Consider the following 23,227-nt stretch of genomic DNA (forward strand, 5'->3'; position numbering starts at 1 on the left):
CATTGAGTCAGTCGTGATGTCTGATTGGGAGTGTCGACCTCTTATATCCAGCAAGTGTAATGTGCCATATTAGGCCATAAGTATCGTAGGCCCCGCGTGAAGTGTACAAATTTCGATGTTGCGCAAATACCACAAACTTTGCTTGCTTTCAGAGCCGGCAACTAAATGCAAGACAGACTTTACGCAAAAGTTGCTATTCTGAAAATTTTGTCAAGGTAATGGTTTGAAAACTTATACTTGAGCACTCGTACTTCTTGAGAATACCCAAGTAGGTTTTTTGCCTAGATGCACCACATAGTCTCAAGTCCTTATGATATTGGAGTACATCAACTTCATGATAGCTAGAGTATTAAACAGTAATATACCTAGAGTACTAACGTTTTACTTACTCGGAAATGACTACTTCTACCTTATTTTAAAGGATACCTTGTTCGAAGCGAAATTGTATGTGGTTTTGGATAACATCCAAGATGTAGGCTCACTTTGAAGGTTACTTCGTAAAACTCAAATATTGCGCAGTGAGAGTTCGCAAATTCTCGAAGTATTTTTGTTATTTTTATTGCGATAAGTCATTCTGCAGCGCGAAAATGCGTCGTAGGATATAGATGAAACTAGCACCACTCATCAAGACCGCTGAAAACAGTACGTTTCAACATTTAGTAGCAGTAAATTTCTAGTAAAGTACAAGACGTGATGATTTCTGAGTGAGTTAAAAAGTATTGCAGGTATAGTTTAGCTGAAAACCGAATACTCTGAAATAGAAGTAGATGCAGTGTAAATAGTTAATCACTTGATTAAGTTTAGCGCAAGCAGATAAAACCTATACTTGAGTAGTACAAAATGCACGAGTACTTCGCTATCGCCTCCCTGCACGTAATAAGTGCTTTTACCGATACTCGTCGGTTTCAGTTTAGATAGAATTCAGAAACCAAATAATTTCATAAACATAAGCTAATTTAATGAATTTACTCGAATGTACTATGCCGCGCTGATAAGATTAATTATAATATACTTATCATGTTACAGCGATTTTTCTAGCGTAGAAAATCTTTAAAATGTAGTAAGCAGGCCAAATGAAGATATTCGTTGAGTTGAATAAACATAAAAAATACTCTAGACCACTTTATCAGTACTTTACAGTTTCAGTTTTAGATAAAATTTGTCCCTTTCACCTATAATTACATCTCCTCGCTATCTAAACATGTTTAGAATATATTATTTGCGATGATACGAACCCGTGAAGTACTCAAGTAGCTTTTCGTAGGATATAGATGAAACTGACAACACTCACCAAGACCGCTGGTCCACTGAAAAAAGTACATTGTAGCAGTAAAGTCCTACTAAAGTACAAGAAGTAATGATTTCCCAGTTAGTTGAAAAGTAAGTATTGAAGGTATAGTTTGCTGGAAAAAGCGAAAAACTCTGAAATCGAAGTAGATGCAGTGTAAATAGGTAATCACTTCATTAAGTATAGCGCAAGCAGGCCAAACCTATACTTGAGTAGGCCTACTGCAACATGTACAAGTACTTCGCTATGTTCTCCCTCCACGTAAAAAGTGACTAGGTTTTAGACTACTTTATCGGTACTCGACAGTTTTAGATAAAATTTGGTAAGACTTTAAATTTTAAAGTAGTTTGAGCTTACGATTGTATCACCTTGACAAGTAACATTATCAGACATGAAAATGATACTATCACCTAATATAGAAGTTAACACGCGTCAATGTGCTTCGGAATTCACGAGAAATTGCTTACTAAGAGAAGTATATTCTTGTATACACAATAGTGAAGAGAATCTTTAAAATGTAGTAAGCAGGCCGATGGGTATTCGTTTAGTTGTATAGGCATAAAAAACATTCCCGCGCGCCTTAGTATTAGGTGGTAGGGTTAGGAAGTGTTTTGTTTAAGAGCGCGCGGGAATGTTTTTTATGCCTATACAACTAAACGAATACCCATCGGCCTGCTTACTACATTTTAAAGATTCTCTTCACTATTGTGTATACAAGAATATACTTCTCTTAGTAAGCAATTTCTCGTGAATTCCGAAGCACATTGACGCGTGTTAACTTCTATATTAGGTGATAGTATCATTTTCATGTCTGATAATGTTACTTGTCAAGGTGATACAATCGTAAGCTCAAACTACTTTAAAATTTAAAGTCTTACCAAATTTTATCTAAAACTGTCGAGTACCGATAAAGTAGTCTAAAACCTAGTCACTTTTTACGTGGAGGGAGAACATAGCGAAGTACTTGTACATGTTGCAGTAGGCCTACTCAAGTATAGGTTTGGCCTGCTTGCGCTATACTTAATGAAGTGATTACCTATTTACACTGCATCTACTTCGATTTCAGAGTTTTTCGCTTTTTCCAGCAAACTATACCTTCAATACTTACTTTTCAACTAACTGGGAAATCATTACTTCTTGTACTTTAGTAGGACTTTACTGCTACAATGTACTTTTTTCAGTGGACCAGCGGTCTTGGTGAGTGTTGTCAGTTTCATCTATATCCTACGAAAAGCTACTTGAGTACTTCACGGGTTCGTATCATCGCAAATAATATATTCTAAACATGTTTAGATAGCGAGGAGATGTAATTATAGGTGAAAGGGACAAATTTTATCTAAAACTGAAACTGTAAAGTACTGATAAAGTGGTCTAGAGTATTTTTTATGTTTATTCAACTCAACGAATATCTTCATTTGGCCTGCTTACTACATTTTAAAGATTTTCTACGCTAGAAAAATCGCTGTAACATGATAAGTATATTATAATTAATCTTATCAGCGCGGCATAGTACATTCGAGTAAATTCATTAAATTAGCTTATGTTTATGAAATTATTTGGTTTCTGAATTCTATCTAAACTGAAACCGACGAGTATCGGTAAAAGCACTTATTACGTGCAGGGAGGCGATAGCGAAGTACTCGTGCATTTTGTACTACTCAAGTATAGGTTTTATCTGCTTGCGCTAAACTTAATCAAGTGATTAACTATTTACACTGCATCTACTTCTATTTCAGAGTATTCGGTTTTCAGCTAAACTATACCTGCAATACTTTTTAACTCACTCAGAAATCATCACGTCTTGTACTTTACTAGAAATTTACTGCTACTAAATGTTGAAACGTACTGTTTTCAGCGGTCTTGATGAGTGGTGCTAGTTTCATCTATATCCTACGACGCATTTTCGCGCTGCAGAATGACTTATCGCAATAAAAATAACAAAAATACTTCGAGAATTTGCGAACTCTCACTGCGCAATATTTGAGTTTTACGAAGTAACCTTCAAAGTGAGCCTACATCTTGGATGTTATCCAAAACCACATACAATTTCGCTTCGAACGAGGTATCCTTTAAAATAAGGTAGAAGTAGTCATTTCCGAGTAAGTAAAACGTTAGTACTCTAGGTATATTACTGTTTAATACTCTAGCTATCATGAAGTTGATGTACTCCAATATCATAAGGACTTGAGACTATGTGGTGCATCTAGGCAAAAAACCTACTTGGGTATTCTCAAGAAGTACGAGTGCTCAAGTATAAGTTTTCAAACCATTACCTTGACAAAATTTTCAGAATAGCAACTTTTGCGTAAAGTCTGTCTTGCATTTAGTTGCCGGCTCTGAAAGCAAGCAAAGTTTGTGGTATTTGCGCAACATCGAAATTTGTACACTTCACGCGGGGCCTACGATACTTATGGCCTAATATGGCACATTACACTTGCTGGATATAAGAGGTCGACACTCCCAATCAGACATCACGACTGACTCAATGATTGCTTGCGATCTCACTTCTCGATACCAGACGCCTCGCCATACAAGTCTAATAAAGTATTATAACAGACAAAATTAGTTCTTTCAGATGAAACAACCCAATTAAGAGCCAAGTGACAGCGTCGCAATGCATTTAAATAAAATTGACTATGTGTAGGTCTCTGTTATGTTCTCGCAAAACAGATTTGCGTAAAAGTCGGTATTCGACTGCGTTTTCTGTAGAAATTTGAAAAAATTAAAAGTATAAAGAAGGTTTCCATATGGCGCAATCCTTCGAGTATTCTCAGAAGAAACTGTATACATCCTACAGTAAAATGGATGCGATTAAACGATGAAGAATTTTATTCTTAAAATATTACATGAGACAAAACATACGAACATCCATTATCTTGATAATGCCATTGCTATAGATGTCAGTCCGATTCCGACAAACACGAGTCCCTTCCAAACTTTATTGTAGTCGAGAGCGGTATTATCAAAGAATCCTACAAAGCCATCCTGCAACAAAAATAGAAGCCCTAATGATCGTACGGAGGAAAGTTATCGTGTCGGGAACCGAATTGGAGGGTAAAGCTGAGTTTCATCATCGAGAGATGATATGGGCTCTGGAGAGCAGATACACTATATATCCATGCTAAAAGATAATTTATAATTCCTAAGCAAAGCATGTAAATCACCTACCCATCCTCCATTTTTCATAATCCACTTTAGTCTTCTGCTAGCAATGTAATTTCCGACTGTCTGTATGATAGCTTCTATATGGTCCCCGTGATGTTCATCCTCGTTCTTGCGAGCAAGAATGCTACCGACCACAAAAAGGGAGACAATCCTACCCCAATTTTCTTTGGTATCTTTGTAAATTTCATCAGCTATCATCAGGAACATTCGCTCATCGGGTAAATATTCTTTATATTTTTCATTGACTTCGACATCACCATAGCGGAGACGTTTGGAGACTGCGTTTAGGACAGTTCGATGTCGCTCGAACATTTCATCCCCAACTCGACGTAAGGTTCTCTCTGCTTTCGTATTTACCTTAACGCATGAGCCGTCGAGTTCGTACATGATAAAATTCCTGGTCAAGGAATATGCTTCGGATATAATTTCATACTTTTCTTCAGTGACCGAAGGTGATACTCGTGATATTTCCATGCTTTGAGGAGAATAGCGAGTCAGAGCTTATTTCGAGATCTAAGCTACTTTGAAAATGAGTATCCTAGGATTTGCATAAGCTTCATCTATATCGTACAATGCGTTTTCGCGGTCCAGAATGACTTATGGCGATGAAAAATAGTAAAAATGGTCTCTTAAGCATTGATCACGGTTTTGTTTTCGAAAGATGTCGGGATGTCGGTATCATATTTTCTAAAACTTAAACTAGGACCCGGATCCGGATATCAACTCTGAATCGACAAACCAATGAACAATATTCAAACATGTTACACCCCCATGTTTCCATGAAAATAACAAGACATTACACATCCAGTATACTTCACGATTGTTCATAGATACCAAGTATTCGCGTAAACGAGGTGTGTGACATTACATACATCATGGATAACATCATGGTCGGCACTACAAGCATCATGGATTACAAATTCATGTTCTGAAGTCTCATACATGCACCGACTCTGTACATTCAATGTGGGGGTAGCTGACTTGGAGACAGAAAAACACACATATTTGACCGTGACATGGTCTTAGTATGAAGCGACATGCATTCGACTTGTGGAAAAATGTGTCGCACACTATTTCACCGAGATTACAACCCTTTCACGGTTCACAACTTGATATATCAACTTCACAGGGTGGTTCGGATTCTCAGGTAGACTTGAATCGTGATCCGGATCTCGGAATATAGTAAAATCGGGGTATGTAGGATAATTACTCACTCACTACTCTATATGTTGGTGGTGGTCATACCCTGCAAACTTTTTTGCTGCGAACGTAGTGTTTCACCTTACATCAGTTGGTTCAATGTATGTATCGGGTTGTGAAAACTGTCGCTGTTTTGACTATGTGTCACAATCAATACCAAATACGAGAATTCGTTACTCGTCGAAACGCCGCAGTAAGACATCGTTAACAGCGATTCCGTGTATGGCAATCTTGAGTTCAATTGCGGTTTTGTGATGTTAACCAAGCGGCTGTGTTTCTGCGGTGTGAAGACTGAATTCGTGTTGTTTCCCTACAAGAGTGCGATGTCTATTTCACACCTAGAGCAATTATAAAACACATCTTCGAAACTTTTGGTCTAGTTCATCCGCTTGCATTTCGAAACGGACCATCACGACAAGACTCTAACCCACCACATCCGTGGTTTCAGTTGATCATATCGAAGAATATCATGTCCATCCGTGTTAGCACCCATAGATTTCGACATCCTCACACGGTAGTGCTAAGACACAGACAAGACGCGGTGGTGGAAATATTGAAAATGAGAAAGCAGACCTTGGTGTCATTTGATTTGGATTTTACACCCGATGAACCCACCATTCGTACTGCGCATTGGGATGAGGATTCTATAATTGATGTCGAGGGAAAGGAGATGTACAGATTTGTTGGTGTCGTGAATATTCAACGAAAGTCTGGGTATATGGTTGTGCATGGTTCGCGTATTTGACTGATGTGGGTGTGGTTCCAATACGAGAGAGGTTTTGGTTGTGTGAGAGATGACATAGTTCCAGTCCAGTAACGCTGAGATATTTATTACGTCATTGCGTAAGTTGATTACTTTCAATTGCGTATTGCAGCATGTTCATGATTACGTCACATGCGATTACTTTAGATATTACGAGAGCGACTTTGCTTAGTTCCAGTAACGCTGAGATATGATTACGTCAACATTGCAGTTGAAGCAAGTGCAAGGCAATATACAACGTATAATATTTATTACATGATTATTCGCTGTACGCTGTAGATTGAATATGTCAAAGATTACTGCTAATGATATATACGTCATAATGGATCGAATTGACCTGATGAACTGGTATAGGTTTGCACGCGAAAAACTTGAGCTATCTGACAATGAAATTGCCGAATGTCAATACATGGATTGCTATAACTTAACCGAGCAACGATATCAAATGATACAGTTATGGATTCGTAAAAATGGTCGTTACGCCACAATGAACAAACTTGAAGAATTAGTTCACAGTTGTCAGATACTTTCAATCAGAACATGAATTTGTAATCCATGATGCTTGTAGTGCCGGCCATGATGTTATCCATGATGTATGTAATGTCACACACCTCGTTTACGCGAATACTTGGTATCTATGAACAATCGTGAAGTATACTGAATGTGTAATGTCTTGTTATTTTCATGGAAACACGGGGGTGTAACATGTTTGAATATTGTTCATTGGTTTGTCGATTCAGAGTTGATATCTCAAAAGTTGCTATTCTGAAAATTTTGTTAAGGTGATGGTTTGAAAACTTATACTTGAGCACTACGAATTTTTTTTTTGTAAAATGAATACTAATTTTATTGAAGAAATAAAAAAGAGCGAAAAAAATTACATTTTATCCCGGAGCGCTTAAAGTCTGTCTTGCATTTAGTTGCCAGCTCTGAAAGCGAGCAAAGTTTGTGGTATTTGCGCAACATTGAAAATCGATAAAGTAGTCTAAAACCTAGTCACTCTTTTCGTGGAGGGAGTACATAGCGAAGTACTTGTACATTTTGGGGCAGTGTTGGGATCAAGTCACTACCTTCGAGTCACGAGTCATCTCGAGTCATTGCACATTTTGACTCGAGTCAAGTCAAGTCAATCGATTTTCAAAGGTGACTCGAGTCAAGTCAAGTCACTCGTTTTTTGGAGGTGACTCGAGTCAAGTCAAGTCAAGTCAAGTCAAGTCACGAGTCAAGTCACAATTCAAGTCAAATTGAATTTTCGAAGTATGAGTGATCATTCAAATTCATTATATTTTACTGGCTATGTTAAAGAGATCAATTGGTCATTTATCTTGAATCAAATAACGAATATAAAGTTAAATATACATGCAAAAATGCGTTGTATCGCTCACGCACACGTAGAACTGCTAATAAAATACGTAAGTAACTGTATAGCTACATCAGGGGTGTCAAACGTACGACCCGCCAAATGATTTCATTCAGCCCGCGAAGAAATTCTGAGTATATGGTGAAAATTGCGTGATTTTATCCAACACATTTCTAGAATTTGCAGTAAGAAATACCACTAATAAATATTCCTTCAAGAGAGCAAATTTCGAGTATGTTCATTGGCCACATTATAACAACCCGACAGCGGAGTTGTGATTGTAGTTATCATCAGGAGAAAATCGCTGACATTAACACCCATTCCGAGAATGCGAAAAAGTGCATATACTGAGTTTAGGGTTAGTAATATTTAGGAATCATTTGACTGATGTGGCCCGCGAGTGTTTTGTATATTTGAATTCGACCCACGACGTCAGTTGAGTTTGACAACTCTGAGCGACATGCTATACATTCTCTTATTATCAGCAAAAATAGAGGATCGAATACGAAGCCTCGAGAAGAAAGAAATTGATATCGTACAATACACTAGCCATCTATACACATCGGTGAGGATATAAATACATAAAATATATTTGTTAGATTTAAATCATACCAGAGGGTTGGTAAAGGTGAACGCCGTGCCATGATGTAAGGACAGAGCCGTCCAATAAACAGCGATACGTTGCTATTAAATTAATCTGCTATTACGACAAGGGAAGCTGTGATCATTTCGTATGCGGTCAGTGTATATGTGATGTAATAATGCAGGATCAGCGAAACGTACAATCAGTGAATGACTGGTTGCTCTCACAAGTTACAATGGCGTATCGTGAATAATCCGAACATGCACAGAATACATTGATTTGGTCGACACGGTTTACTTGATGACTTGAAATTGACTCGTAAATTTTGCTCCGAGTCACAAGTCAATCCACATTTTTGAAGCGCCGAGTCAAGTCAAGTCAAGTCATTTTTGCAAAGTGACTCGAGTCAAGTCAAGTCATTCGAAAAAGTTGACTCGAGTCTGACTCGAGTCAAGTCATGACTCGAGTCATCCCAACACTGTTTTGGGGCACTCAATTATAGGTTTGGTCTGCTTGCGATATACTTAATGAATCATTCCTGTGTCATAACTACTTGAGTTGTTGGTGCGTGTAGACAAAAACCTACTTGAGAACATAATTTTTATTTTTCAATAAAATTAGTATTCATCTTACAAAAACGTCGTGAAAAGGTAAAGTACTTGTACATTTCGGAGTATTCAACTATAGGTTTTGTCATCTTATTATATGCTCAGTATATTATATGTCAAGAATTGTGGAGCATTTATGTGGGTCCGTGTTGAGCGATAAGTTTAATTCGCAAAATTAGTGTGTTCAAATCAGGCCTGTCGCCAACATAGTGATGTCGCATAAGCCCTAAATACATATAATAGAATATCAAGGAAAAGTATCATCTAACGTATAATGAATGTTATTTATTTCTCGGAAGCAAGTTATTATCAAAACATAGTGATCAAAATTATCGCAGAGCAATACCGATTTTGCGTAAATTCCATTATGCGTCCGACTATGTTACTAGGGATTATGTAGTTAGTTAGGAAATTAGGAGTCCTATCTTCCCAATCGGTATGGAACAACATCAAAATCATCACAAAGCAATATCGAATTTTGCGTGCATTCTGTTATGCGTTTTACTACGGTAGTATGCGCATCTGCATACAGGTGTCCAGACGTGGACTTTCTACTATATTCGCTCCTAACATTATAGCAGCACCCGACGCAGCTTACATTATTACGTTATAAGACGCTGGCGGCGTTTCACTGTCACCCTTATTCTAGTGACATGAAAAGGACTGAATCGTATGAATTTTGGTCACTACAAGAATCGAGCGAAAGCGCTGTTTCACGCCGTCTTGCATCGGTCACGATTAGTTTTACTTTTCAACTAACTTGTTGTCTGTCGTTATATTCATTAGACTCGCTTTCATGCGGCTAATTTGTCCCTATCATTATAACGTCGGTGATCGCGTACCTGCGGCAAAGGTGTTCGTTTAATTATAGCAACGAGAACCGGCTCCCTGCGGCTATTCCGTTGGCATTTTAGTGCCGAGTTAAATACCCTTATACTCGACATGCAAACATTATACAGGTAGCGGTTATACTGCGAGCTGATGAATTCGTCATCTATTCGCCTAGCGTAGTTGTTCATAATCCCGACCTTCCACTCGTATCGTATATACTACAAGCCAGTGATCGCTACATCAAACAAAACGGTCAGATCGAACGCAAGAACTCGGATCGCAGTGTCGGACGGCAGCAAAGCGGTGTACCTCGAAACATCAACCGATCTGGAGGATTTCAGCTAGTGAATCGACGCAATAACGATCAACGATATCATTGATATGCTCTTTTTTCGAAATAAAATGAACTCGTACACTAAACAATGCTATTTCAAGGAGACTGAGTAAAGTGCCAATGTAAGTTTTGACGCGGCAATCATAAGTCGTAAAATGTGGAAACTGCAGAAACCGTAACTTGTACACATAAAATCAAGTTTAAAAAATATGGATGGATGATATTAGTCCTAAATACACATAATACAATATCTGAGAAAAGTATCAAGATGCGGCAATCAATGCAGCGATGATATAGCAATGGATGGATGATGTGGCACTATAGGCGTGGCGCTTGATGATGTGGCACAGATGACGTAGCAGATGAATGTACCCTTAGGGTATGAAAATGGGCGTGGCAATTAGGATGACGTGGCGTAATTTGATTGGCCTGCAACAAACGATTCAACCCTCACTACTGATCTATTGGGTCGAAATTAGCACAGCAGTGCGAGAATATATCTTTCAATTATATATTTAGGATACTTTATAATATATTTTCCCTGAAAACTGTAGATAACGGTTCCGCAGTGGCGTTTTCGCTTCTGTGAATAACTACTCTTTGTCTATATTTTTATAAAACTCCGAACTTTGAGTGTACTTTTTGCCTTCTTGAAATTGCTTGTCGATTTAACCGACTTGTTACTATAGCGGTAACTAGACTGAATAACCATAGCGCCGTAGTGAGGTGTTTATAGTGGGGATTATGAACATGGAAGTATTTCGTGCAAAATATCTCAACATTTGTTACAAATATTCTGGAAAATATAGAAATTTTGCAATCTACTCAGAATGGCTTCGCGGGCCGGATGAAATCGTCTGGCGGGCCGTATGCGGCCCGCGGGCCGTATGTTTGACACCCCTGCTCTAGAGCCCGATCGATATTGGATATTTGGGGCGATACCGATAAAACCGATGTCTCACACCTTGACCGAGAACCCCAATACCTTCAGCTGATATTCAAAAGAAGTTGGATATACATAAGCACATTTTCAAAGCTTCAGAGCATTCATTTGAATATCTTTACAGCCATTGTGATATTTGAACATGAAATAAACTAGAAAGGCTACATCTGGGCACCTTTTTAGTGTAAGCTCGTGACATACATCAATATTCTCAATCTAGCGGTCAACGATTATAGTTTTCTGACTTCCTACCGCCATGTTGCGACGTCACGAGAATTGCAGATAATTTTTCCGCTTCAATGGCTGATACCGATAATTCTGTCGAAATGTGATATCGTCCCGATATTATCGGCGAACCGATAAACGGTCGGGCTCCAGTATATTTCATCTATAGACATCTGGTTAGAATACCAGGCTTCCTGACACGCATTTGCCAGGAATAGCCATGATAACTCAAGAGTTACTCTCCATCTGGGGACTTGGAAGTACGGAATTATAGCCCCTGAGTTCCATCTCGCATTGCGTAGAGATGGAAGTTCATGCCATTTGATTAGTGTTAATCTACTATTTTCTCTGAAAGAGCGGCATGCTCTGCACAGCACATAGATAAACTTAAAATCATCCCTCCATCCTCGGTTTTCTATTATTTTCATTTGAAATCCTGGCTTGATGGATTGTACCAAGTTTTCGTAGTATTTTACCATATCATCTCCAAATTTGTTGCTGAGAGTTGGATTTGTTGAGGATGTTGGATTGAAGAACTCTGATATATGCTTTAAGAATCGATAATATTATGTTGGAAACCAGTGTATTGTGGTTTATGAAAACCCTTGCTTGTCACTGCAATTTACAGTTCCACAGCAACGCGATTCCCCCGCCCAGTATCAACAGATGCTGAGTCACTTATGATATGACATTTTCAAATTTTCATCATATTCCTCTAATCGGTTTTCTAGACCGCTGAAAATATGTTGAGTTGTTCTACTTTCGCCTCTTCGAACAGCCAGTTGGATTTGCGTCAGACAAATTGAAATTAAACGATCTATACAGTCTACATCTAAAATCAAAATTATCAATAATTTATAATTATTTAATTTTGACTGTAAGCAAGAAAACGATAGGAATAATTCAATATGAGCGATGAAAATTACCTAAAATACTATTTTAAACCTTCGCAATTGGAATTGTGTCAGTTAAATTCAAATCAGTCGGTATATTTATTATATAGTCTGTATTTACAAAAAAAGCCTATCCTTCATATCGTGAAAACTGGAAAATTTTTGTGCGGGAGGTTTTTGTTTACCCAGTCTTAACTTTCGGTAATTTTGCAATCAGGACACAAAAGTTCATCATTTGTGACTACAGGACACACAAAATTTTGAATTTTCTTTCCTAGTAATAACCCTAGTGTGCACTCGATGGCTCGAGTATAATATCATGGATAATGCATAGTGTCCATAGCGGAAAATTCGACGTTGCTATCTGACTATATACCCGGCCATAGAACTCAAGTAAAGTATTTCCGGCAATTGTCATTGGAAGTATCGTCAAGCATGTGCATGTGGACCGGCATCAAACAATTTATTCTGTTATTTGGGTGAATTGGATATGGGAGGGGAATGAAGAACGTATATATATTATTCAAGCTGTGAATCTCCAACTACTTACTACTTTCAGTGGTCTCAGCGCCTTGCTAACCGGAACATTCAATCCAGTGATACAATCAATTTGGCCTTTTCCTGGACATCTATATCAGTGGTTCCCAACCTTTTTGTCTTCATTCCCCACTTCAGACTTATTCCAAGCCTTCATTCCCCACCAGGACCGTAAGCGCGCGAAGCGCGAAAAACTAATATAATTCATGTTTGAATCGGTCAATATGATCGGGAATTGCATATATTTTGCTATCAATTTTTATCCCCTCTCTGCTCACGTAATCAGATTTACCGGTAGAGCTGAGTGAGGTGTGTTGGAAAAGGTAGGACTTCCAAATATGAATTTAACATCTTCTGGCAGACCCGTTGATATATTGACCTCGTTGCATTATGCTATTTCGTGACCTCCAATATCTGCTATGTCAAAAGATATGGAAATCGCCAAAACTAAAAGGCACACACGATTTCAAATTGTTATTGCTTTACTGGCCAATAATTTTTTCCCGGCGGGATGGCATTTTTTCTGTGGGGTTCAGATCGCCAGGCCAGGAACATTCGGCGCCAGCCATTTAGCCGCCTATGGATAATTAAACATATATGTATATTGTATATATATCGAAATTTTCGGTCAACACAAGTGCATTCCTTCTCGGCCAAGGTCTTCTCGCTGCTGATCGTTCTGGCACCCTCCTCGGATTCCCATGTTATATGGCCTATACCTTCATATGTCTTGGTGCGTCGTGGCCAATGTTCCCTCTAAGCTGCGCACATGCGCAAATGCGCAGTGCTGAAACGGTCTCTGCGCACAGAAAATCTACGCTGCGCACAAAAAATCAGAAATGATGTTTTTTTTTTATAGTTGTTGCGCACTGTTGTCCAATGGACCACGCAGGCGCGCAGATTCGTGAAAATTAAGATGGAACATTGTCAAGGCCAAATAGTGTTAACACTGAAGTCTGAAATCGAGGTACAAGTGCACCCCACAAAGGTAACTATTGCGCTACGTGAAGAAATAAGAATTCACTATCACGTGCGCCTCACGGAAGATATTTTTTCAGTATGGCCTCGTACGCGCGAGCGGTACTGATATCATTTCAATAGCGCATTATTTTCTGGGAATGGCGAAATAACATGGTTTAACAAAGTTATAAATATTAATGGGCTAGCTCGAAGTTAATCTCCGAGAAACTAACAAATAGTTTTCTCCGCGTGGCATGAACATTGCGTAAGATTTACTCAGGTCCGTAACTTTCGCACACAAACCCCCCAATTGGAGGGGCCGAGCTCGATGGGGGTCCAAAATTATTTCGAGAATGAACATAATTCATGGTGTGGTTTTTTGGAATTTTTTCAGGAATTTTTTTTCGCGCTACGCGCGCTTTATTATTGTCAGATATCTGATTATTGGGTACCCTTTCCCAACAAAAATTACGCATGATTTATAGAAATAAGCAGTTAAGCGTAGGCCATTACCGCACCATGACGCGACAAGACATATGAAGTTAAAGGCTATGTAACATGCGACTCCAAGAAGTCCCACAACAAGACAAAGGCCATATCATGGGAACATTATTTTTCAGTTAAGAAATACCAATTTGAAATCGTGAACGGTCTTTTACTTTTTAGTACGTTTTGACGATTTCAACATCTTTTTACATAGCAGATAGGGGTCACGAAATAGCATCATGTAACGAAGTCATTATATCAACGGGATCGCCCAAAGATGTTTTATTATTATTTAGAGGGCATATCTATTCCAACACACCTCACTGGATCAGCTCTACCGGTAAATCTGATTATGTGAGCAGGGAGAGGATAAAAATTGATAGCAATATATATGCAATTCTCGATCATATTGTCCGATGCAATCATGAACTATATAAATTTTTCGCGCTTCGCGCGTTTAGGGACGCTGCAACTAAATGGGCACCCAATGTAGAAGATAAGTATCGGAAAGCCTAGAGCCGTAGGGGGTCTGGGGGGCGAAGCCCCCCAGTAGTTGGTTTTATCACCCTATTGGAGAGTGGTTGCGCACTGTTGTCCGAGGGCCTGCGCAGTGAGTTGGCGTGTTTGCGCAGGCTCTTGAAAAATTAGAGGGAACATTGGTCGTGGCGCAGTAATGGCCGACGCTGAAGTCTCCATTTCTATAAATTCTACGTATTTTCGTGAGGGAAGAGTACTCAATAATCAAAATATTAGGCAATATTAAATCGAGCACCCAGCGCAAAAAAATGAATAAGTGACATAAATTCCCCCAAAAATATTCAATAATTTATGTTAATTCACAAAATCATATGGGGCCCCTTCGAGCTCGCCCCCTCCCAATTGGGGGATTTGGGGTGCGACGGTTACGGTCATGTTCGCCACTGCCCAACACTTTTGTCATCGCAGAACAGCTATTTACTGGTTTGACTACACAATACACACAACCACACCAGTACGCAAGACAATCGCCTATAACTGCAACGTAAAACGTATTGTGAACCGATACCAGTAACGCTCAAAATTTCGCGAAAGCGGTATTTCACGTCAAACTAATCGTGGTGGATGCGTTTGTGACGCCATCATTGGCCATCCAGAGTTAAAAATGAGGTTTGTCAACACCGCGCAATATAATTATCGATACATACATTCCAGAGCAGTTAACTGGTAGCGGTAATTGCGCATGTGTCTACGTGAATATGAAGACTGTCCTGTAGATAATTTTGAGCAAACGCGTCTATTCCCCACCAGAAACCATTGAATTCCCTAACGTTTGGGAACCACTGATCTATATAGACTGACTTCGCATTAATGCAGTGGTGCCTAACCAGTGGTTCATGGAACACAGGGTTACGTGAGTCAGTGACATTGGTTCCCTGAAGGTTACGACACACTGTCAATGATTTGGGATGATATGACCGTCTTGGCCATCATTAGTTAGAGTTAATTAGACCCGATCGGTATAGTTGAATGGTGACTGCTGTGATAGCACGTCACGTGCTTATGCGTAGGAGGGAGTTTGGGGTTAGAATCCCCGTCCTTCCTAAATTCCAATTCTTTCTCATATATTCATAAGCTCATTTGTAATTAGACAGGTGGTATTACGCAGTTGTGTTTCGTCCGAGTAACACGATGGACTTTCTAAGGTGAAGCCTCGCATTTCTGAACTGGTATCTGACATGGGATAGCAGAATTTACATTGATTTGCAATAAATATTTAATAGGATGGTCCCGCTTTGTGATCAAATTATATTTTAGAGGCTTCTCTTTTATTACTTTGTTGATGCACAGTTAATTTCGTGCACTAGTATTCAAAAGTAATGTATTAGATGTGTATTATTGTAGATTTTTGTTTTATTGACCCAGCGGCAAATTTGGAGTTCCGCGAAGGCTTGCAAATTGGCGTCACAGTTCCAAAGGTTAGTAAAGGTTTAGCGCCACTGCATTAAAGCTACCGTCCTCACGTAGCCGATGTGTCATTGGATCAAATCCACGATTCGTTACGGTCAATCGGTGTCGTATTTTGACCAGGTGTTAAAAAGTGATTTGTAAAATCATATCATTATTTGCGATTGTGATTGGTTTCATGTTCAATAGTATCCCTTAGAGCAGTGGTCGGGAACCTTTTTCGTCTGAACAGCCATGCTGGCCCTATATTTTCCATTTTAATTCCCACAGAGCCATACATGTCGATCAATTGTGACGTCACAATTGAAAATTCGTGTCGTCATCATCATACTAATTTGAACTCAGTACATGGGATTCGTCGTGGGCGCCGTGTTCTCTGTAACAACTCGTAGGCTACTAATCATCCAGTGATAGCGCAATTCATCGTAAATAGCTCAGAATTTGTAATAACTGATATAAGTCTAATATAGGGTTGCCATACGTCAGGAATTTCCCGGACATGTCCGGAATTTCACTGTTAAAACTAGCGTCCGGGAGGAATTTCTAAAACATGCCAAATGTCCGGAATTTTGAAGACTTGATGTAGGCTCATATTTTTTCGTAAATCAGCATAAAACACAATTTTTTGTGAATATTTATGCTGATGTATGATATTCTTCTTCGCGCTGCGCGCGATTTACTGTCACATTTATTGATTTTAATATGGAGACTACCACCCTCGCAAAAACCGCAATAAAATATAAATAAAAACAACCTTCATTTACCGGAATAAGCCTAATTGTAATCGCAATTATAGGAGAACAGTATATTCCTAGAGACGTCAAGGCTGTTTGAATGCTTTATTCAAAGATAGTGCTTCCAAACGGGGTGGTCGTTTGCCTTTATTCTGGGTTTTGTGATTATGTTGAATGTAATCTGCTTCCAAAATAGCCCGTGAGTAAGTCTGGGCAAAGGTGCTGACTTCTTTTAGTAATTAGCTCGTCAAATTTTGATCCTGGCCACGGAACATTTTCAAATTGGAGAGGGAGTCGCGACCATAAAATATTGGAAACCACTGGATGTGGGTTGTTTATAAAGCTCCGTGGTGCGCACCGACATAAGGCTAATAAACAATGATCTTATCGGTAGGAAATGAACATGACTTAACGATGTGCAATTACGCTCCCTGTATTTTCGAATTCATCATCCTCCACCAGCTCTACCCCAACCCAGATCATGTGGATGGATAGTAGTATCTATATAGTAATATCAGGGATATATAGAAGTTCTATATATCCCTGAGTAATATATATGGAACGACCAATCTTATTGACAGAATTCACTCAAAGAATTTAACGACCAGATGCATACAGAAACCAGATTAATATAGCAAGCCCCCCCCCCCCCCTTCACGAAGTTGCATCGATGACCCTATAGTGTGGGCTCAAAATCATTGTTTATTTGGGCGGGAGGAGGCTGAAAACGTACTTTGGGTCCCGGTTACACAACAAACAGCCGCATACTCCTGAACCGGGTCGTGTCCCCTCTGGTTTATGAGCGAAGCTTTGGTATTGTGACCTCATAGCTCATTTTGAAATACACTAGTGGGCGCTAAAGAGTGTCCGGAATTTGGGTTGCTGAAATATGGTAACCCTAGTCTAATATAACTATAGCCCTGATTCCGAAAATCTAAATATTGATCGACTTATCAATTCCGAAAGTATTGAGCGGTAACATAAACGTTGCACTACACGCCTACATTTTAACAGCAGTAGGCTACTAGAAAGGACTTAGCAATCAAAAACGTGGATAGCGCAGAGTTGCTGGTAAATTGGACTTGTAATTAAAATGTCACTTCCACGGCAGTTCATTTCTCGGCGTAGATCAGGAAGACAATGTGTATTTGAAAACTAGATTGTCGTAGAGGCGTCCCCATGTCTGCTATTCTCTTAGATCGACCAACATTTGGTGCAATCCAAGATTACGCAGCGGTGATGTCCGGTACATCGAATTCGCGAGGGATATTGATAGCTGGCGCTACAGCAGATTAAATTTGAGGCCCTTGACCCTGGATACGCCACTGTAGTGACCTCTCAAATACATGTTCATTCTTTATGCTGCCACGAGAATAATTATTATGGCTGTTATGAAAATTTACTAACAAGTTGCTGCAATATCGATAAAATTAAGTATAAAATTAAAAATTCGTCAAAGAGCCATACCCAAAAGAGCCATATATGGCTCGCGAGCCATAGGTTCCCGACCTCTGCCTTAGAGTACTATTGTAGAGTTGTAAAAACTATAACCTCATCAAATGCACCCCGTGCGGGTTTCCGGGATACCCAGTTTATTTGTATACTAGGTAGGACCTCAGGAATACTTTTTGACTATGGCGTTACCTTCCGTTAATAAATCATCGAATATATTTCACTGCTGTTAGCCGTGTATTGTCATCGTAACCGTAGCCATAGGACAGAATACCCCTTCAATTGTTTGATTTGGACATTGTCGCGCCACACGTATGACCACGTCTCATTATCAGAGTACACCGAAACGCTTGATGCTTACATTATAAGTATAATACTGCAATATGAATATATGTTTTTTCCAGAATAATAGGACAAAAATAATTAAACTCTCATCAACTCCATAATGTTCCAACTAACTCTGTTGCGATACTCGCGATGTTTATGTGGTCCACCATGATTGAAACCCAGTGGACTAAACTTTACAAAAATGGTACACGGTAGCATAGTGTAATAGTATAATTATTGTCTCCCTCGACCCCCCCCCCCATACAAAAAATTATTAATTGAACATATGGTGGATTGCTGTTGGGCAGGTGTTTTCAACTTGACGATGTTAACGCGCACGATATAGAGTGCCAGTATCTTTCATAATTGATGAGCACGCGCCTCCCGATAGATGATCATGTAATATACGCCTACATAAAAAACGCATGATGTGTAAATCTTTCTTCGGACATCAATGGACCATAGTGGCCCGGTCAAATTGTCTCGCTGTGCCCTACTCACTTCTCCAAAGAAAAAAAAATAAATCGTAATCCCTCACCTAAATTACCATACAAGGCAACTAATAACTACTATGACTAAGCTATGTACTAATTTCAAGTAAAACATACGATATATACCTACCGAAAACACGGTTGAAAGGTAGCGATGTAAATTTATACAGGTTAGCAAAACTATGTAACTCGTCATTTCCTCACAAAAGCAGCGACCCTGGCAAAATTAAATCACATCAAGATTACGGATAATATGACACTACTAAATCATCGAAACGATGTACATTCTTCCTGTCGGGTTTTTAAAATATTTATGACATAGCAACTGCGAATAGTGTGCATCACCCGGCCGCAATATTTGTGGTAGTTTGGGCGATTCTGATATATTTTGACTATACTGACAATCCTGATGGGCTGTGCCCTAAATTTTCGAAAACGCCTCCTCCATCCACTACCGGTAAATCTGCCCACATGGTTGGAGAAAGGATCAATGTTTGAAAGTAATGTGTGCATGCGCAATTATATTATTGACAAAATTCCTTTATAATTATGAATAATTTCCGCGCTATAGGCTACGCGCTATACTAGACAACGATTACTGATATCCAATCATAGCGTTGATACTCGCGATTTTTTGGCGTATAGCAAGCCGATATTAGCTCGCCGTCACCTATTCCATTAAAGATAGCGTATTCCAGTGGTACCCAACCTTTTTCGTCCCGTGGACCCTTGGGCCCTTGGGCCAAACCCATCAGTGTATATTTCGATGAAATCCCAAGGGGGAATCCCGCCACCGGTTGAGAACCACTGGCGTAGTCTATATCAAACTATAACGGATATAGTGTGTGTGCGATTTTGGTAATGGTATGCATGAAAGGGAATGTCTTTGACAATGGGGTTGCTGCACGCCCAGAGGTGTTGCTGGTCACACAATAAGGAGCCCGAGTGAAGGCCTCTCCCTGTTCAAGAGATTATCGTTATTCTTGTACAATTGGAAACTGTCATTCGCAATGTATTTCAAAAGAAAACAGCGATGGCACAGACGCCGCAGGGATAGCCCGAATTCGAACTACCCCAAGGCAGTAACCAAATTAACGTGGATACTTGTCGATCAGCTGGTACATCACGGCTGTCCACTGTAATGCGGCCGTGACTAGCAAAAAGGTTGAGCACCCTGATTTAAATGTTTTAATGCAAACTGTCTAAAGTTGAACCTACTTCCAAACTAACCATGCTTTACGGTAAGGATCATAGTTTGGACATGGTTTAATTTCGTGGTTAGTGTCAGTTTGTGGGCTATAATTAGAGCCCACAGATTATGGGTTTGCCGATAATACCGACTAGATATCCCACTTTGGAAGAAATATCGGTATAGTCCATTAGAGGGGAAAGAGTATTCGCAATTTTCCTGACGTCATGTCATGGTAGTAGGGAATTAGATGACTATATTTTGAGACTCACAGACTGAGAATATTGATATTTTTCTTATAGCTTGAAGTTGTTGATATGCAGCCTGTCTTATATATTGCCTACTGACATGCAACTGTAATGGTGTAACCCAGTGGTTCCCAAAGTGGGCGCCAGCGCCCCCCTGGGGGCGTTCGCGAGCGTCAAGGGGGCGCTGGCTATAAAATGGGCGATTGGGGGGCGCTGGCTATAAAATAGGGCGGTAGGGGGGCGCTGAGAGCAAATGGGGCGATGTAGGTCTAGAAGGCAAATGCTGCATACTGTTGAAACGATTGATCAATAAAGCAGCTAGATTCGCAGTAAAAATTCAAAATCGATTCGTTCAGAGCAGTTCAGAGTCGTCCCGTCTATTCATTCAGCTGTACCGTAAAGTCCATTGTTACATGACAATGTTGATCCTGCCCATCAATCGACTTATTTAGCAGTCGGCAGAATCCCTAGAAAGCGTGGTTCATTCTGTGCTGTGAGAACTACGAAGCATTTGAGCAGTTATCGCTCACTGCAAGGTGTAGCCTAATAGCTTTTTACAGAAACTGTCGTGCGTGATTTGAATCTCTGTTTCATGCAATCGTGGATTTTCCGCAGTGGCGCGACCGTGGCCTTCGACACGGCGTTTTGGTTGCGAGAAACGGTATCTCTTTACTTGACGAGCATATTTTCCAAAATTCCTTACGAGAATCCGTTCTTAGAAATGATAAATCTCATGATAAAGGTGAAAATGACACTGTCCGGATTCCGTGACAGGAATTCTAAAGGAACAATTCTAAAGCTTGCACGGGCTACCAGTCCAGCTCGAATACCCGATTTCGACGGAGAGACATAAATTAATCATCTCTGAAAAATGCATGAGGATATGGTGATTTGCCTCCAAGATATATTCTAATTACAAATTCCTTACCGGATAATCAATCTATTATGTAAATATTCCGAGCATGAAATGATTGAGGAGCCGATTAATGATTATATTGTAGTGTAGAACAATTTTGAGTACAGTCGAAAGTTCAATATCTCCAATCAATCTTTCTGGATACACAATTAAATCAAATAGAACTACTCTCACTAAAGTCGGGTGGACTTTATCGTAATTGCCTGCGCTCATATTTGATCTGCTCCTCGACGTCATGAATGGCGTCCTAGAAGGCGGCCCGGTGCCCCCTGAGTGGCTCGAGAGCGGAATCGTCCCTATCTACAAGAAAGGCGCTGCGAGGGACCCAGCGAACTACAGAGGCATCTCCCTGATGCAGACCGCTGCCAAGTTGTTAAGACCGAGTATTGCTCCTTCGCATACGTGAGCAACTCTCTACCAAGCTCCTGAATGCTCAGAATGGATTTCGACCATCTCGCGGTACTACAGAGCACATCCTGGCACTGCGCACAATAATTGACACCAGTCGCTCACGCAAAAAGAATGTTGTGGCCGTCTTCGTTGATTTCGCGAAAGCCTTCGACTCGGTCTCGCGCCCAGCCATGGCAGAGATCCTCGGATTCTACGGAATTCCTGAGGTGATAAAGTACGCCATTATGGCGCTCTACACTGACACACGAGCGCGAGTCCGACTCCGAACAGATGACGGCCCAAGCGGAGATTTCAACACTTCGGCTGGTGTGCTTCAAGGTGACACCCTGGCACCATTCCTGTTCGTGGTCATCCTTGACTTCGTCCTACGAACGGCCTTCCCGGATAATACGAACTTCTTTGAATGGCGGCCACGGCAAGGAACGCGCACGCGTACGACTCGCGAGGCAATACACGTAGGTATTCTTGCCTACGCAGACGACCTAGCCTTGCTTGCCCCGAACACCGCATCGGCACAGCGCCTCATTAACCAGCTAGAGGCCGCCGCCGCTCTTGTTGGACTCCAGATCAACGCCAAGAAGACTGAGGTACTGGCCATACCAGCTCTACCGAAGAACGCGACACCGATTCAACTGGGAGAAATCGATCTCAAGTATGTAACGAGTTTTGTGTACCTCGGTATTGACGTCGCCGACTCTGGAAATGCGCTCAAGGCGAGGCGAGCAGAGGCCTGGGGCGCGGCAAGACGGCTACATAGCCTCTTCCATTCAAGTGCCTCAACCCAGCTCAAGACCCGTATCTTCCGTGCCACTGTCGAGCAGGTTCTTCTCTACGGAATAGAGGCACTCACGCTGACAGAGAAGCTGGCTAAGACGCTCAACGCTAACTATGACGCACTCCTCCGCTATGCACTCGGCATTCACCATCCGGAGCATATATCCACGAATGCATTGCGAGAGCTCACAGGAACGGTCCCATGCCGTCTACTGGCAGCTGAACGACGCTTCCGCCTAATCGGCCATCTAGTGCGGCATCAAGACGAGCAACCAGTCGCCGCCATCATCAATCACATTGCATTCAATCGCTAGACGTCGTCGAGTACGGTCGTCTCTTGATTAGCTCTTGTCTGCTCTATCAAAGCACTGAGTCGTTCAGACAGAGTCGCTTTGTCATTTCATTATCTAACCGTAGCAGTTAAGCACCAATAGATACACTAGTCAGAGTAGTCTAGTAAGTAGTTCTCCAATTCCTCTTGTAGGAAATGGAGAACATGGACGCTGAAACGTCTAGTCGTATGAAGCGCAAGAAGTGTAGCGGTAAGGGAGCTGAGAGTGACTCC

General features: G+C 40.5%; 2 protein-coding genes across 2 annotated transcripts in view; one reads left to right on the forward strand and one right to left on the reverse strand.

Annotated features, from left to right (window-relative positions):
* Positions 1-23,227, forward strand: part of LOC145439505 (exocyst complex component 2-like) — a 276,760-nt gene that overhangs the window by 27,840 nt on the left and 225,693 nt on the right. The gene's annotated exons all lie outside the window — the stretch shown is intronic.
* Positions 4,100-5,848, reverse strand: LOC145439512 (induced myeloid leukemia cell differentiation protein Mcl-1 homolog). The gene is made up of 2 exons (XM_080316996.1): positions 4,457-5,848; positions 4,100-4,273 (listed from the first exon to the last, which is right to left on the reverse strand). The coding sequence occupies exons 1-2, from the start codon at positions 4,925-4,927 to the stop codon at positions 4,160-4,162; spliced, it is 585 nt and encodes a 194-aa protein (XP_080173122.1). The 5' UTR covers positions 4,928-5,848; the 3' UTR covers positions 4,100-4,159.

This window comes from Botryllus schlosseri, chromosome 5, assembly GCF_051294905.1.
Source record: "Botryllus schlosseri isolate E-star chromosome 5, Bs_hap1, whole genome shotgun sequence".
NCBI classification, from domain to species: Eukaryota; Metazoa; Chordata; class Ascidiacea; order Stolidobranchia; family Styelidae; genus Botryllus; species Botryllus schlosseri.